The sequence below is a fragment of the Rana temporaria genome, chromosome 3, assembly GCF_905171775.1.
Source record: "Rana temporaria chromosome 3, aRanTem1.1, whole genome shotgun sequence".
Taxonomy (NCBI): Eukaryota; Metazoa; Chordata; class Amphibia; order Anura; family Ranidae; genus Rana; species Rana temporaria.
The window spans coordinates 364,509,841-364,528,293 of record NC_053491.1 but is presented as its reverse complement, the minus strand read 5'-3'; the positions used below and the strand labels follow the sequence as shown (position 1 = coordinate 364,528,293).

Here is an 18,453-nt window from a genome sequence, read left to right as displayed (position 1 = left end):
ACCGTTTTCATCGGATGAACCGATCGTGTGTACAGGGCATTAGGGTTTACGACCACTTTAAAGTAGCGCAGTGCTAAATAGCAAAAAATTGCCTGGTCATGAAGGGGATAAAACCTTCTGAAGCTCAAGTGGTTAAAAGAGAAGTATGGCTTTTTTTTGGGGGGGGGATTTATACTCACCTCGGTGGATGGAGCATCAGACCGATGCTGCAGCTGTCCCCTGCCATCTCTGCACTGAGAACCGAGCCACCGAACATCGCCGATGGCTCAGTTCTCACAGACCCCTGAAAGGAAAGCTTCTGACTGTCAGTCAGCGTCTCTCCTCTCTAATCCCCCACGCTCACTGGAGCGCTAAGCTATGGAGGGGCAGGGAGAGGCTATCTCATCGGCTCGCTGAGATGCTGAGACTGCCATCAAGGCAGCTGGCAGATCCAGACTTGGAAGTCGGGATGACGCGCTGCCTCGACTGATGGCATGGTCGTCAGCGGAGAGCAGACTTCAGACCAGTCTCCGCTGAAAACGGGTCACAGGAGTGCAAAACTAATTGCACTCCTGTGACCCAGAGGAGAAGCCCAGCCTAAAAAGCTCAGGCTGGACTTCTCCTTTAAGGCCACGTACACACGATCGGTCATAACCGATGAAAACGGACTGAAGGACCGTTTCATCGGTTAACCGATGAAGCTGACTGATGGTTTGATGTGCCTACACACCATCGGTTAAAAAAACGATCGTGTCAGAAGGCGGTGACGTAAAACATACGACGTGCTGAAAAAAACGAAGTTCAATGCTTCCAAGCAAGCGTCAACCGATGCTTATGCGTACTAACGATCGGTTTTGACCTATCGGTTAGGCGTCCATCGGTTCAATTTTAAAGCAAGTTCTCTTTTTTTTTGACCGAAGGATAACTGACCGATTGGGCCCACACACGATCGGGTTTGGACCGATGAATCGGTCCTTTAGTCCGTTTTCATCGGTTTTGACCGATCGTGTGTACGCGGCCTAACAAGGAGTGCCAGTATGGGTTCATCTTACAAAATGGTGACTTCTTAATTCCAACATTACATAGTTGTATGCTGCCTAAATATGGGGCGATGTGCTTCTTGATACAAGGCAATGACTTCCATGTTTTTCTCTGCTATCCTAGAACACAAAGAAAGCATGTGCCTCCATTCTATCATCAGAACTGGAGACTATCAACATCTCCAATCCCACAAGGACCAACCAGTTCACTGCCGGAAACCAGAAAGACAATCCTAACTGCCAAAGTAAGCATCGATGTTCCAGCAAACTTTTACTTGTTAATATAGTTAAAGATAAGTAACTAAAGAAAGATTAGCTCAAATTTTATAGAACGTTAAAGTGTATTTTTAGCCAGTTCTTTTTCTTTTAGTTTTGGGAGCAATCATAGCTGCTGTCAGATTATTATTATTTTTTTCTGTGTGTGTCTGTATCCTATAGAGCAGATTTTCCTTCTTTTCCCTCCCTGGTGACAAAGTGGTCACTGTGACAGCAAGTGAGGGGGAAATCTTGTAAGGGTACCATCAATAAAAAGATAAGGGAGGATCTAGCCTTCTCCTTGCATTTCCTAGCTGTAGATTCTGTTCTGTTGCAGGCTGACAATACTAAGGGGTAGATTCACGTACCTCGGCGCATTAATCCGCCGGGCGCAGCGTATCTAAGATCCACTACGCCGCCGCCGGCGGCGTAGTGTATCTTTGGCTGCGTAAGGGCGCGGGATTCAAATGGATGTCATGGGGGCGTGTTTTATGTAAATACGTCGTGACCTGACGTAAACAACGTTTTTTTTTAACTGCGCATGCGCCGTCCGTGGGGGTATCCCAGTGCGCATTGCTCGAAATGAAACCGGAACAAGCCAATGCTTACGACGAGTGATGTCATTCTACGCAAATCCCTATTCGCGAACGACTTACGCAACGACGTAAAAAATTCAAAATGCAAAGCGGGAACGACGGCCATACTTAACATTGAGTACGCCTCATAATAGCAGGTTTAAGTATACGCTGGAAAAAGCCGAACGCAAACGACGTAAAAAAATGCGCCGGCCGAACATACGTTCGTGGATCGCCGTAACTAGCTAATTTGCATACTCGACGTGGAATTCGACGGAAACGCCACCTAGCGGCCGCCGTAATATTGCACCTAAGATCCGATGGCGTACAAAGACGTACGCCTGTCGGATCCATCAGAAATGCCGCTGTATCTTGTTTTGTAGATACAAAACAAAGATACGACGCGCAAAATTTGAAATTACGCGGCGTATCAATAGATACGCCGGCGTAATTGTTCTGTGGATCTGGCCCTAAGTCTCTGCCTCACAACCAGTGGCTTTTGCAACCCTTTAGTTGGCAGTTGTGATGCCAGCAACGGCTTAGCGTTGTCAGCCTGCAACGGAAAGTGCTGTTCCTGCAAGATCTCCAGGTATGAAACTTTGCATCTTACAAAACTATTTTTTTTGGAAAACTTTATACAGTGAGGCATGATGCCAAACATACTGAAAATACAAGCTTTAGGGTTTATATACACTGTAAGTAATTTATCTTCAATCAATTTTTTTTCTTCTAATTTTAGAGATGAAGCAGGTTAATATGCATCACCTGCCAGAGAGTGAGATGCACCAAAAAGTAGAGTTCTTGGACTTTGACAGGGTGAAAATGTTGAAAGGAAGGTAATAACAAATATCACAACCTAATGAACTCCTGTGCATACAGGAACTGCTATTGGATAAGTGACCACTAGGAGGCGCCTGACTCTCACTTGTTGTTTTGTTTAATTGTACAGCATAAAATCTGATACAAGCCATTCAAAGCAGAAGCCAGGGGACTCCCCCAGGAAGATGGTAATTTATCCGCCAACGTGGGATTTGAAGGCCATGCCTGAGACAGGGTATCAGGTATGATGGGAAACTTTACAACTCATAGAATTAAAGTGTATCTGAGACTTTTGTAGGTCTTTGTAGACAGTAGGGAATGGGTAAAACATTGGTCTGACATGCTGCTAAATAGAGGTACTGTTTGCAATATCTTGTTTTCTTTTCTTTATTTAACTGTAACTCATTATATAGCAAATGCTGACAGTTTTAAGTGTGAGGGATATATTGTTTTACACACGTTTGGATAGGCAGGAGAAAGTGTATACTGTTAAAGCGGGGGTTCACCCTAAAAACGATTTCCCGGCTTCCGGGTCGGGACTCCCACGGGAGTGGGCGTTCCTATCCAGCAGGTGATTGACGTGATGACGAAAACTACCTCAACCCGTCGCATAAGGAGCGTCACGAGTTGCCGAAAGAAGCCGAAAGTCGGTGCGCAGGCGCCGTATAGCACCGACTCGCCGTTCAGCTTCTTTTGGCAACTCGTGACGCTCCTTATGCGATGGGGTGAGGTCGTTTTCGTCATCACGTCAATCACCTGCTGGATAGGAGCGTCCCGACCCAGAAGCCGGGGAAGAAAATAGCTGTACAAGGTATGTACAGCAAAAACAAAAAAACAAATGGCATACTGTCAATGTAGAGAGTGAGCTGGATGTAGTGTTAGAAAATCGTCTTTAGGGTGAACCCCCGCTTTAATTAATCCTCGACCATTATTCTCAAGTTGAAGTGATTACTACATAGGTAAAGGTTTTGATGTTTCCAGGAACTCTATTGTAGTAATTGAGGATATTCTGTTCTCATTTTGCTGTCAAGTATACAAATACAAATTTGTAAGAAAAAAACAATCGGTCTCTTTGGGGAGATTTTTCTTCACTTCCTGTTCCCAGGTCACAACAGGAAGAGAGGGAAAGTCTCTGCAAACTGAGGGAGATTTGTCATTGGAAGCCCAGTGCAGGGCCAGATCCACAGGGGGTGCTGGGGTGGGTTGTGCAGACATTTGATGCGCTGGAGGAGGCACTCTGATTTGGACAGCCTCTGTATAGGAGCACTGTGATAGGACTTACATGATATAAGGAGGCACTCTGATTGTGACAATCCATGGAAGGAAGCACACTGATGGTGACACCTGCTATAAGGGGGAACGCTGATGGGGACACTGATGTAAGGGGGACTCTGATGGGGGCACCTGATGTAAGGAGGCACTCGGATGAGGGGGCGTTGCCTGACATAGCATGGAGTAGGATGTGCATGCTTTGAACTCCGTCCAATACTCCTTTACTGCCCATCCTGATCTCTAGCACTATCCTGCATCAGCCCAGCGGGACCCCCTGGGGACCCTGAACACATGTGGCCGCAAATCCACCGTCCTTCGCTCGTACGGCGGCCTCTGCGGGGCCGCGATCCCAATCGCGGGTGCCGCGATTATGAAAGATTGCGGCTTCGGCCTAGCTCTGGATGTCGGCGCCCACCTTGCTCCACCCGACCTGCCGCCTGTGCTGCTTCCCGGCCCTCCTGCTCTCAGCTAACACCCTGCAAAGGCCCACCGAGACCCCTTGAGGACCCCGCACACCCACAGAAGCGGATCCATCATCCTCTAACTGCACAGCCGCCGCATTTAGGAAAGGCCCCGGCTTCAGCCTAGTGCTGGAAGTCGGCGGACAGCTTGCTTCACCCGGCCTGCCAACTAGTAATTCTTCCCGGCCCACCTGCCCTACAGCTCTCTACCCTCCGGAATAGCCTGTCCTGCCTGCTTTAGAGGGGGGAGGGATCACAGCGGATACCTGCCATAACTCTGCCAAAAAGGCCAAAGGCAACCCTGGCGAAATGGGACCAGTATCGCCGCCAGGAGGAGGAGAGTGGCGGCGCTGCATGCGGCGAGTGGGACGCTCCAGGAGGCGACACAGCTAAAGTGCTCAAGCCGATCACATACTGCAGGACGTCCCTGACAGCGCAAATAGAGGAGGTCAAGGTGGACCTTTCACTCGTGCGACAAGACTTCCAAAAACTTTGTGAGCGTGTCACAACAGCCGAAGCCCGCATAGGAGAGGTGGAGGACGCCGTTACGCCGCTCCAGGTCAGCTCGGATTGAATGCAGCTCCAAATCAATCAGATTCTAAGCAAGCAAGATGATAAGGAAAATAGGCTCCAGAGGTGTAACCTCCGTTTCATCGGGCTCCCGAGGGAGCTGAGGGCAAAGATCCTACCACCTTTTTGAAGCAACTCCTTGTTGACACCTATGGCCGTGAGGCCTTCTCCCGCACCCTGGCTCCCCCCCCCGGACGTTTATAGCAAAATTCTTGAACTACAAGGACAGAGATACGGCGCTGCGCATGGCCAGGGAAAAAGGAAACATCCACCTCGGAAACTCCAAGATCGCTATCTTCCCTGACTTTTCTGCCGAGGTGGAGCACCGCCACCAGGGCTTCATGGAGGCGAAGAGGAGGCTCCGGATACAACATCTTAAATACTCTATGCTATTTCCAGCTCGTCTTAGAGTCTAAAGGGACGGCCGTGTGTTCTTCTTTGAGGATCCTGGGGAAGTCCTTGCCTGGTTGGAGCGTCCAGAGCCCTCCAGAGGGGCGGCGGAGTGACCTGACCGAGCATGTTCATCAGCACTATTGATCGTCCGTCACCATCACCCGCACATTATACGCCGCCGAAGGAGTCTGCCTATGCACCGAATCCTGGTATGTTACCCTTTTGTTGTCTCCCCTTTACTGCACACGGCACATGCCCTATTGCTCATTACCCCTGGGACCCCCTTTTGCCTTCCCCTGCTTTAATCATCTTTCAATTGTAACCTGCAGAGGGGGTCTCCCATACTCAGGGCCCCCATTGACTGGTTGATCCATGTAACTACCCTGGAGACTGTAATTGCGGAGTACAATCAGTCCTACACTCCACATGCCTTGTCACTTCCAAATTTAGGGACTTCTTTTCTCAACTCTGAAGCTCAATTGGAGGATCTACTGGTTGAAATCACCTTCCCACAGCTAGATGACACCCAAATGGCTATGCTAGACGCATCTCTTACACTCGACCAGCGATTGCAAGCTTCGCCAAATCCAAGGCCCCGGGTTCAGATGGGTTACCCATAGATTTTTACGCCCAATACAGTGAGATACTTGCCCCCAAGTTATTGTCCCTCTTCAACCATTTATTTGACAATTTCACCTTACCCCCATCGATGGGCAAGGCAGTAATTATTCTCATACCTAAGCCGGGCAAGGACCCATGCCTCCCAGAATCTTATAGACCCATATCGCTCCTCCAGGTAGACACAAAGATTCTGGCTAAAGTACTTGCCCTACGCCTTAACCAAGTGATTCTAACCCTGATCCATGCTGACCAAGCTGGATTTATGCCGGGGCGATACACCTCCTTCAACCTCAGAAAATTGTATATTAACTTACAAGTGACACATACTAATGTTGGGTCCCGGGTGGTGGTGGGTTTGGACACTGCCAAGGCCTTTGAGTGGCGGTACCTTTGGGGATGCCTCTGTAGCTTTGGTTTTGGACCTAACTTCATCAAGTGTGTTCAATTATTATATCTGGCACCCAGGGGTAAAGTAGTGGGCAACAGGAGGGCCTCGCAGACTTCGACTTATCCAGGGGCACCAAACAGGTCTGTCCACGGTCTCCGCTCCTCTACGCCCAGGGTCTTTGCCTTGGTTCCCTGACTGAAAAAATTAGCTTATACGCAGACGACATGCTACTATACCTGGCCGACTCTGCCACATCTCTTTGGAAGGCGTTACATACGATTGTATTAAAGTAGGGGAAGACTAAGGCCCCGTACACACCATAGAATCTATCCGCAGATAAATCCCATCTAATGGGTTTCAGCGGATATATTCTATGGTGTGTACACTCCGGCGGATATTTATCCGCGGAGAAATCTCCCCTGGGATGGATTTTCAGCAGATGAATATTTGCTGACATGCTCAACAAATCCATCTGCTGAAGTTCCTCCCAACGGATGGATCCGCTCGTCTGTACAGACTCACCGGATCCATCCGTCCAAAGGGATTCCCCGCACGCGTCGTAATGATTTGACGCATGCGTGGAATTCCTTATATGACAGCGTCGCGCCCGTCGCCGCGTCATAATAGCGGCGACGGCGCGACACGTCATCGCCAGAGGATTTCAGCGCGGATTTCAATGCGATGGTGTGTACACGCCATCGCATAGAAATCTTCTGAAATCCTCGAGAGGATTTATCCGCGGATACGGTCCGCTGGACCGTATCTGCGGATAAATCCTCTCGTGTGTATGGGGCCTGATGCGCATACCAAAGGGAGATACTAATAAACCTAAAATCAATAGCAGCAGCCACCTAAAAAATGTTCGCACATAAATAACAATAATGAAAGGGAGGAGGTAAGGGGCGCTACTAATAATAAATACCTATGTAGATAAATGTGGTGAACAATTAAATAATGATAAAAATAAAACTAATCAGATGATAAAAATAACCAAACAAGTCCAAATCATGCAATATTCCAGTGCAAAAAATATCCAAGTGAACAAGTGAAAAAAGGTAAATGGGCAATCAATAAATAACCCGTATAGGACAGGTGATCAATAATCCTATGAATAAATAACTAAATAAATAAATAAATGTGCAAAGACAGCAATCAATGTGCAATAAAGTGCAAGGTGGAAAAGTCTTATTAATAAATAAATTCTTCAAAAAGTTCATAATTCATATTGATGTGCAATAAACTACAAAAGTGTAGGCAGGCAATCTTCACAAAATCACAGTGATAGCAGAAGTGCAAGTGCTGTTTCTTCCTGTGCAGGTGCTAAAACAGTTTCCCCCAGCCTCTCACCTTAATAGGCCAAAAATATAGCTTTGCTGCAATATCTCTTTAAAACTGATTACTGCTCTTTTCTCATTGCCGTCCTAGCTCCTGATCCACATACATAGCAGGCTAGTACACACAAGTAGGGATGAGCTTTGAGTTCGAGTCAGCAGCGTCATTCGCCGGGCTGTCTCCGGTGACAGACGGCCGGCGATGCTGCGCTCTGGATCCCAGACGATCTTCTCATCGCTGGACCGGAGAGGAGATCACCCGTTTCTGGATACCGACAACAATGTACCCCATTACCAATTCACATAGGGGGGGGGGGCAGGATCTGGGGGTCCCCTTTGTTGAAGGGGTCTTCCAGATTCTAATAAGCCCCCCGCCCACAGACCCCCACAACCACCGGGCAAGGGTTGTGGGCATGAGGCCCTTGTCCCCATCAACATGGGGACATCCTCCCCATGTTGAGGGCATGTGGCCTGGTACGGTTCAGGAGGGGGGGGGCGCTCTCTGTCCCCCCTCTTTTGCGGCCGGCCAGGTTACGTGCTCGGATAAGGGGTCTGGTGTGGATTTTTGGGGGAACTCCACGCCATTTTTTTAAAATTGACGGCGAGACTACCGCTTGGTGTGTGGGGCCACATTTATATAGTTAAAATGATATTTCCTAAAATATTGTATATACTCTGGCACACACCCGTTTACTTACCCTTGAAATGTTTCAAGTCAATGGAGACCATACTCAAGACATTTATTTGGAGTACCATCAAACACAAACTGGCCTGGAGAGTCCTTAAGAACCCTACTAACCTAGGTGAAACAGCCCTCCCTGACTTGAATCTTTATTACCTTGCATCCCAACTGTACCAGATTCCTCACGCTCTTCTGTCCACGGTGGGAGCAACTAACCACTGATCCACTCACTGCAATCGCAGTGGGACATAGTGGGAATAACTCCAATAGAGACCGTGGGTCCCTATTGTACCAATATAGGCGCGTATGGGACATCACCACTAAAACGTTAACGACCCCTAAACACAACGATTATACCCCTTTATGGTACAATAGACTACTCTCAGAGTTTCTCTTGATCCCTGACACAGAGATATGGTGCGAACATGGAATATATTATTTGCACCACATAATTTCCGATGGAACACTTAAAAACTTTGAGGACCTCCAAAATGAGTTCCTGCTGCCCAATTCTATGCTATTTAGATTCTTCCAAGTGCGTCACGCAGCCCAAGCTCAGTTTCCCCAGCCTTTGCCACAATCTACACCCAATGTTATCATGGCAGTGGTTAAGGGTGTGGACCCGTGAAAGCTGATCTCTGATTTTTATGTCATGCTTCTCACCCCATCATCTATCACGCTAGCTTACAGCCTTAAATCAAGATGGGAAAGAGAGGTGGGCCCGATGAAGGATAAGGAGTGGAGTGAAGCACTTGACTCATGCCAGTTATACGTGGTGTACCGAGCATATCTCACCCCCCTAAGAATCGCCCGATTTAGACAACAGTCTTCTACCTCGCGTACAATGTGTAACCAAGCGACCGGCACATTCTTCCATCTACTTTGGGTGTGCCCGGTCCTTCAGGGTCTGTGGAAGGAGATTGTGGACTTCCTCCATGATGACATGGGATCCCCATTGATCCTGGACCCCAAACAATGCTTACTGGGGATATTTCCCCCGATTCTGAAATAGACAAATTCGCTAAAACAGTCTTGCATAAAACATTGTTTTCTGCTAGAAAAATTATAGCCAGACAGTGAATGAGAACCACTCCCCCCAACTTCAACAATTGGAAACTAGATATAAATAACACACTTCCTTACAAAAAGTTAATATACATTAACAGAGGTTGTCCAGATAAGTACAACAAAATCTGGGATACCCTGTTTCCCCAAAAATAAGACCTACCCTGAAAATAAGACCTAGCGTTATTTTCCGGCAGAGCTGCAATATAAGACCTACCCCGAAAATAAGCCCTAGTTAAAAATGCTTGTGTTTCTGTAATATAATTGTGGGGAAGAGAGCTCCGGCGGGTCACAGAAGCGCAGAATGGTGCTATAACAAAGGTATTTGGCACAATTATATTACTGGAACACACACATTGGACATTATATAATACTGTAATAGAGTGGATTGTAGGATTTTACAAGCATTTTAACTCAGTTCACACTGGGGAATTTCTGACAGGCAGGGAGGGAGAGGGGGAGAGACGACAGCACATTACATGGTAAGACCTACCCCGAAAATAAGCCCCACTGTGTCTTTTGTTGGCATAATTAATATAAGACCTGGGCTTATTTTCAGGGAAACACGGTAGATGGCTTGAGTCCGCAGACACATGCACTGATGGTCCGTAAAACTATACATCCTTCTAGTGTGCAATCCCATGAATAACGTGGACATAGGGTTTTCCACTCATTGATAGTTGCTGAGTCCAGTGTTCAATCGGAACAAGTTTTTTTTATCTGCTGTGCCTATATGTGTAAAGCCACATTTCTTTGTTTTATACATTTCTTCAGTATTGTCTTGTAACTTGCAGAACTATGTTCCAAATGTAAATTGTTCAATAAAAACTTTTTTTCAAAAGTGAAGGAGGCAGTCGGATGAAGGAGGTCTGATGTAAGGGAGCTGTTACTGTTACTCAGCTGTTACTCAGCTCTGTCAGCACAGAGCACTGGGGGGGGGGGAGGACTGAGAGTAGCAGAGTAAATGTGTTGTAAAGGCATTTCCAAGCAAAAATCAGTCGCAAATAAATATACTCGGGATGAATACATAAAAAGATGTGAGACTTCCGGGAGAGCTTTTTGCTGTGAAAACCGGGCGTGTGTATGCTCCCTCGCCGGGAAAACTGCTGGGAATCCCGTCGGGAAAAATAGAGAACCTGCTCTCCATTTTCCCAAAGGGATTCCCAGCGTTTTTTGCATTGGCAAGAATTACTACACTTGCCAATGCAAAACACTGCGAGGCAGTGCCAAGGGAGCATAAACCCTGTACTCACGGTCAGGATTCCCGGCCAAAGCTCTCCCCGCAGTTTTCCCTTCGGGATTCCCGGCCAACTTTATACCACCGGTAAACCCGGTCGTGTGTACATGGCTTTAGTGTGTACTTGTCTCAATGCAGAACACTAAGGCCTCGTACACACGACCGAACATGTCTGCTGAAACTGGTCCGCGGACCAGTTTCCGCGGACATGTCCGACCGTGTGTAGGGCCCGACCGGACCAGATTCCTGGGCTAGCGGACTGGTTTTCAGCGGACAAATGTTTCTTAGCAAGCTAAGAAACATGTCCGCTGGAAGCCTGTCCGTCGGACATGTCCGATGATTAGTACGACTCATCGGACATGTCCGCTGGGCCGAAATCCCTTGCATGCGTCAAAGTGATTTGACACATGCGTGGAAGCATTGAACTTCCTGGGTCGCGCACGTCGCCGCGTCATCGTCTCAGCCACGTCACCGCGTATTCTGTCCACGGGGAATTTGGTCTGATGGTGTGTACACACATCAGACCAAAATCCCCCAGCAGACATGTCTGATGAAAACGGTCCGCGGACCATTTTCATCGGACATGTCTGCTCGTCTGTACAAGGCCTAAGTATCATTTCTGTCTGCTGCCTTGTTCCTCTTCCTTCTGACAAGTTTTCTCGACACCAAGAGGTTAAAAGACAGTGGAGGGAGCTCCAGCACATGTCTGTGATTGACAGCCTCAGCTCTGTTCCTGTGAATTGAATCTGCTCGCATGGGTATACGTGAGGATTGACAACCATTTTAAGAATTGAACATATCTTTGTTTAATTTGCAGAACATTCTTGTATCGAAAATTGAACATAATTACATAGTTAGTCAGGTTGAAAAAAGACACAAGTCCATCTAGTTCAACCATAAAAATAAATAAAATAAAAAATATTGTACAATCCCATATACCCAATTCTATACCGACAGTTGATCCAGAGGAAGGCGAAAAACCCCAGCAGAGCATGATCCAATTTGCTACAGCAGGGGAAATAATTCCTTCCTGATCCCCCGAGAGGCGATCAGATTTTCCCTGGATCAACTTTACCTAACATATCTTTGTTTCTTTTGCAGAACATTCCTGTACCGCAGACGTGTGATGAATTTTCAACCGTTGCCAAAATGTTCAGCAAGACAGTCCAGGGATACAAGGTGCGGAAAGTCTGGCGGATTCAGAACCCCACCCTCTGGCAGGCCTATCAGAGGTAAGTCAGCCATGGCCACAGCTATGATTAAGCACTAATTTATAGTGTGAAACGCGTCAGTGTTTTACTCCTATGTAGTGTGCTGTGACTTGTAGTGCATTTTTCCTTTTTTTTTTTTTAAATCTTTTTTTATTTTATTTGCAACAACACATAGACATACCAAACGTACAATAGCACAGCCAACATCTGGCATAAATCCCAGCAGGGACCCACGCAGGGGTCAAAAGGTAGCAGTACAGAACCAAGAAATGTCAGCGAATTAGCGACTACAAAAAAAAAAAACAATCATCAATAAGGCAGGCCAGCTCATGCTCCAGGGGCAGGATGATAGTGGACAGGTCCACCTAAGTCGTTATGCCAACAGGGGACGGCTCAGCAAGGCCTCAGGCATCGCCACCAGAAATCATAGGAGCCACCTAATCTGCTGCCGCAGTGGAGGGCTCGGCCAACCATTTAGACCAGACTCTGTCGTATTTTTTCGGACAGCCTCTGTGTGTATAAGTATCCCTGTATAAAGGAATCACATTATTAACCAGTGTTTTCCATAGGCCCAATGAGGGAGGGGCCCTACGCTTCCAGCACAGGACGATGGACTTCCTGGCATAGAACAGCAAGAGACCCAACATGGTTCTCTCAGCCACCCTGGGAACCAGGTCCTCCACCAGCCCCAGCAGGCATATTCTCGGGGATGAATCAATAGAGATGCCTAACAATTCATTCACCTCCAGAATGATTTGTGACCAAAAGACTGTTATGACCGGGCAGGACCAGAAAATATGAATGTAGTCCCCTTGAGCATGGTCACACCGCCAGCACTCCGGGGAGAGAGAAGACCTCATCCGGTGCACCCGGGCGGGAGTGAGGTATGCTCTGTGGACGATCTTGTATTGGGATCTCTCAGGGAGACCAGTATTTTAAATGGGAAGTCCCATATATCCACCCAGTCCTCAGAGTCTAACTCCGGGACATCCCGGCCCCACTGCTGACGGAGCTTGGACAACTCAGGGGAAGAGACCCGTAGGAGATGAGCATACAACACAGAGGCGGGTTTGTTAGTATTGGGATCTCTCAGGGAGACCAGTATTTTAAACGGGAAGTCCCATATATCCACCCAGTCCTCAGAGTCTAACTCCGGGACATCCCGGCCCCACTGCTGACGGAGCTTGGACAACTCAGGGGAAGAGACCCGTAGGAGATGAGCATACAACACAGAGGCGGGTTTGTTAGTACAGTCGAAGCGTAAAATCCGCTCCAAGTCAGACTGCACCAACTGCTTCCCGCCTGGTGGAAACTGGGCCTTGAAAGCATGGGACAACTGAAGATATCTGAATTAATGTGAGGGCGGAGCATTGTTTTTAGCCATTAAATGATCAAAGGAGAAAATCGAGAGGTCAGAGGAGGTTAGATAAAGCCTCCGCAGACCCCACCACCGCTGCCTCAGTGGCCCAGGCCGGGTTGGATTTGTCTGGGACAAGCCACCAGAATGCAGTGACCAATTGAGCCGCAAGAAAATATTTGTGGCAGTCCGGGAATGCTAATCCCCCCTGCGAACAAGGTCGCATGAGGGTGGTTAACTTGAAGCGGGGAGGGCGTGGGCCCCATAAAAAAGAGGAGAAAAGTTGATTTAGGTGGGAAAAAAACGACTGTGGGATCCATTGAGGGGAGTTACGGAACAGATACGTAAACTTGGGAAGGATTTTCATTTTTATCAAATTGATACGCCCCAACAAGGATAGAGGAAGGTTCTCCCATGCTTTCAGCTTGGTCCGGACTGAGTCGACTACGGGGGTCAAGTTCAGCGGAAGGAAATCAGCCACATTCCTCGAGACCCGTACCCCTAGGTATGTAAATTCGTCCACCCACTGTAGCCGAAGCCCCCCCCTCTAGCGTTTTCATCAACAGCCAGCAATTGTGACTTCGACCAATTAACTCTAAGTCCTGTCACCTCTGAAAAGCGTTCCAGGACCTGCAATGCCCCTTGTAGAGAAGGGCCGGCATCATTTAGAAACAAGAGGAGGTCATCTGCGTACAGGGCCACCCTCTCCTCCAGCCAGGCCAGACGAAGCCCCTTAATGTGTGGCGAAACACGCAGTGCCTCAGCCACTGGCTCCATGGCAATGGCAAAAAGGGCCGGAGAGAGAGGACAGCCCTGCCGAGTACCCCTAGCAAGCTTAAACACAGGAGATAGCCGACCCCCTAAACGAATGGCAGCTGTCGGCGAACGATAAATAGTCTGCAACCATCCTATAAACACCAGGGGAAAACCCATCCGCCTTAGAGTCTCCCACAGGAAAGGCCACTCTATGGAGTCGAATGCCTTCTCAATATCGAGAGAGGCAACTACTCTGGTACCCTGGTTGTCATGCTGTGCATGAAGATTAGTGAACAGTCTACGCAAGAGGGAGGGAAGTAAAGTGCTGAGTCTAGCAGTGAGGAGCTTAGTTAGAATCTTAAGGTCGTTATTAAGAAGCGCTATGGGTCTATAGGAGGCACACAACTTCGGATCTTTACCCGACTTGGGAATGAGAATAACATGCGCGTGCGCCATGGAGGGTGGGAGAGAACCCTGCTCCAGGCAGTGAGAAAACAAGGCGGCCAGTCGGGGGGCCAACATGCCTGCATGTGCTATATAAAAATCAACCGGAAGACCATCAGGACCAGGAGCCTTGCCAGTGGACAGGAAATTAATCACAGCAAGAACCTCCTCAGCAGTTATTGGGGCAACTAGATGTGATCTCTCTGAGTCGGAGAGCCAACCAAGGGCTATTGGATCTAGGAGGAGCTTCATCCCCTCCGGGTCTAAACCGGTGGGCAAAGTGGTGCTGTATAAGGATTGGTAAAAATCACGGAACGCCCCCAAAATGGCCTCAGGAGAAGAGATGGCCTCACCCGTGGGAGAGGTGAGCTCAGGACTCACTGTACTCGGGGTGTCATGATGGGACATCATCGCCAACAGTCTGCCATTCCTGTCCCCCTGTTCAAAAAATGTTTGCTTCGTACGAAACAATTCCAGTCTAGTAGCCTCCGTTACATGAAGGTGAAGGCTACGCTTAGATGCCTGCAGCGCGTCAAAGTTTGAGGCGGAGGGATCCGATCCAAAGCGGGCGGAAGCCAACTCCACCCCATCCTCCAAAGCCACCGCGGCAGCAGCCTGCTGCACCCTCACCGCCTTGATGGCCGAGATGTAATGGCCCCTAGTAAATGCCTTGAAGGCATCCCAGACTATCTCAGGAGAGGATGACCCTGCATTAGAGTCCCAGTAAGCACGTAGGGCCGAAGGGGCCTGTTCCGCTATATCAGGTTGAGAAATCCACTGCGCACCAAGCCGCCACATAGAGCTACTACGGGATGAGGTGGTGCGCAGGGTAATCCGCAGGGGGCTGTGGTCAGAGAGGCCGCTGGACAGATAAGAGGCATCTAAAACGTCCGACAGCAGGGAGGGGTTAGCAAAAGCATAATCGATTCTGGAGGCGGTTTTGTAGGAGGTAGAAAAACATGAAAAGGATTTAGTGGAAGGGAATTTCCACCTCCAGACCTCCGTCGCATTTTTCCTTTTTTAAATAAAGATGACCATCAAGTTTTTTTGGAGTGCGGCTGTCCATATTTTCTTTTTCCATTTGTAGCCATGGCCACAGAGCACCGGATGGCCAAGATGGCTTGAACTAAACAGATCATCCAGTCTTTATAAACTCAAAAGGGGCATTTTAATTCCACAAAAATGGCAGAAGATTGGAATTGGTGATGGGAGTTCCCAGTGTGCACAAATCATACTGTGAGGTTTGCTTGATTTTCAAAATTTGGGAAACAGAAATCACTGATCGTTTGGGATCTTAGGAAGTTACAGGACTGATTGAAGTTGGGTTAAAGAGTTGGAATTGAGATTTGGGATTTAAAGTGATGCTAAAGTCTTCATCTTTTTATTTTTTTTTAAACAAACATGTTATACTTACCTGCTCTGTGCAGTGATTTTGCACAGAACAGCCCGGGTCCTCCTCCTTGCTATGGGGGCACCCGAGCCGCAGCTCCGTGTTTCATTCAGACACAGAGCTGTGGCCTGGCCCTACCCCCTCTATCTCCTCATTTGCTCACTGACCTTGATTGATAGCAGCGGGAGCCGATGGCGCTTCGCTGCTGTCTCAGCCAGTAAGGGGGGAGAATCCTGGACAGCCAAATTTCTCATGCACATTGCTGAATCGAGAGGAGGCTCAGGTAAGTATTAGGGGGGCTGAGTGGGGCTGATGCACACAGATTTTATCTAAATGCACAGAATGCATTAAGATAAAAAAAAAAAAACTTCTGTCTTTACAACCGCTTTAAAGGGGTTGTAAAGGTAAAAAAAATGTTTCCTAAATAGCTTCCTTTACCTTAGTGCCGACCTCATACCTTCCATTTTGCTTTTATTTGCCTTATTTCTTCTGAGAAATCCTCACTTCCTGTTCTTCTGTCTGTAACTCCACACAGTAATGCAAGGCTTTCTCCCTGGTGTGGAGTGTCGTGCTCGCCCCCTCCCTTGAGGGGGGAGGGGGCGAGCAGGAGAGTGAGGACGCCCTCTAACACACGGCTCCTTTCTCTATCTGCAATGTAGAGAGCATCCTGACTCTCCTGCTCGCCCCCTCCCCCCTCAAGGGAGGGGGCGAGCACAACACTCCACACTAGAGAGAAAGCCTTGCATTACTGTGTGGGGTTACAGACAGAAGAACAGGAAGTGAGGATTTCTCAGAAGAAATAAGGACATTTAAAAGCAAAATCGAAGGATGAGGTAAGTGAAGGAGAACTGCACTAAGGTAAAGGAAGCTATTTATGAAAAAATGTTTTACCTTTACAACCCCTTTAAAGTGTATTGATTGCCAAAACTTTTTCTTGTTTTGGACAGAATAGGGAAGGCTTATACATACCCCCTCCCCCCCCATTTGGTTTTAATTGCTGTCTGTGTCCCCGCTGGAGAGATTTACCTTCTTCATTTTCCTACTGACCATTGATACAGGTAAAGAAAGTGAAGGGAGATCCAAAAACTGACATTTTAGAAATGTTTCCATTGTCAGATTAAATACTGTTTCAGACAGATGTCTTCAGAACTGCAATAAAGGGGAAATCATCAACTGGAGATACCTGGTCTGGTGTCAGGGCTGGGCTTTTAGCATCTCTCTTGTCAGTGCTCAAGCTGCTTAGCTGTCAGATAATTACCAGCCACTCATTGTTTCCACAAGGACTCACCTGGTAACCATTGCCTGCCTCATTAGTCCAGCCTACAGCCAGCCCCTTTTGGTTATTTACTGCCTGGCTCATTCCTTCAGTGCCTTCGCCTTGGCCAACATATCCAGTGTGTCTCTCTGCTGTGTTCCCATTTGACTTTGCTTGACTGATGTTCCTTCTGGTTTTCCTGATCTTTAGCTTCTGACTACGCTGATTACTGCTCGTCTTATTGCCCATTTTGACTTCCTAACCCTGGCTTCTGTTTTTGACTATGTTCCTGAATTGTATTATTTTACTATTACATTAAAGGTGTGATTTTAACTGCATTTTCTGTCTCTGCCTGGTTCATGGTCCCTGACATCTAGCGACAACAGTCGAAAAGGGGATTTCCCCTCACATTGGAGAAATTTCCAAAATGGTACAGTTGTCCCTAAAACTAGAACAGACTAGCCAAGCTGCATGTTGTCTGACACAGATCAGCCCCTACTGTAGCTTCTCACATTGTGACTTGCTAAAAAGGAGGAGGAGAGGAGACTGAGACCCCATTCACACCTGAGCGTTTTGTAGCTTGAAGCCTGAAGCTACAAAACGCTGGAGGGGAAAAAATCTATTATGCTCTATGGCAGGGGTGGCAAACACAAGGCCCGCGGGCTGAATCCGGCCCGCCAAGCCTTGTCATGTGGCCCGCCAGCCTCCACGGCTTGTTCCAGTGCCGCCCGCTCTGTGGCCTGTTGATGATCAGGCTGCACAGTGGGAGGTAAGCGGCGCCCACGGCCTGGACAGGGTTAACACAGGTCGCGGCCGCCGCTCACCTAGCACTATGCGGCCGTGCCTGTGTCATCTCCAGGCTGCGGCGCAACTATGTTAGCGGCTGATTGGCTGAACTGTGTGTCTTTCTCACACACAGCTCAGCCTCAGAATCAACACTGACAGTTCGGCTCGGACACCGCTCCTCCTCTTCCCCTCCTCTTCCCGCCTCTCTACACTGTGTGGCCCGCCCACACCCCCTGTGTCTGCCCCGCTCACTAATCCCCGGGAAAATGTGAAGGAAGATGCAGGCAGCCCACCCCTGACCCTCCATCCTGGGGTGAGTAAGCTCACCCTCTCCCACCTCCCAGTGTATATATTAAACAAATTTAAGGGGTGCTCTGTGGACTCTGATGCAAGAGGGGGGCTTTGGTGGGCAGAGCCCCCCTTACATCAGAGTTCCCCCTTTACATCCGAGTCCACAGCATTACAAGGGGGTCTGTGCGGACTCTGAAGTAATGGGGGTCTATGCGGACTCTGATGTAATGGGGGTCTGTGCGGACTCTGATGTAATGGTGCGCTGTGCGGACTCT

At 48.3% G+C, this 18,453-nt stretch overlaps 1 protein-coding gene across 1 annotated transcript in view; it reads left to right on the top strand.

Moving 5' to 3' along the window:
- The window catches only part of LOC120932741 (protein mono-ADP-ribosyltransferase PARP12-like), a 46,661-nt gene that overhangs the window by 17,990 nt on the left and 10,218 nt on the right, over positions 1-18,453 (top strand). Inside the window, exons 6-9 of the mRNA XM_040345392.1 lie at positions 1,144-1,264; positions 2,589-2,685; positions 2,799-2,910; positions 11,790-11,920. Coding sequence (XP_040201326.1) covers positions 1,144-1,264; positions 2,589-2,685; positions 2,799-2,910; positions 11,790-11,920 — 461 coding nt within the window. The remainder of the gene's footprint in view (positions 1-1,143; positions 1,265-2,588; positions 2,686-2,798; positions 2,911-11,789; positions 11,921-18,453) is intronic.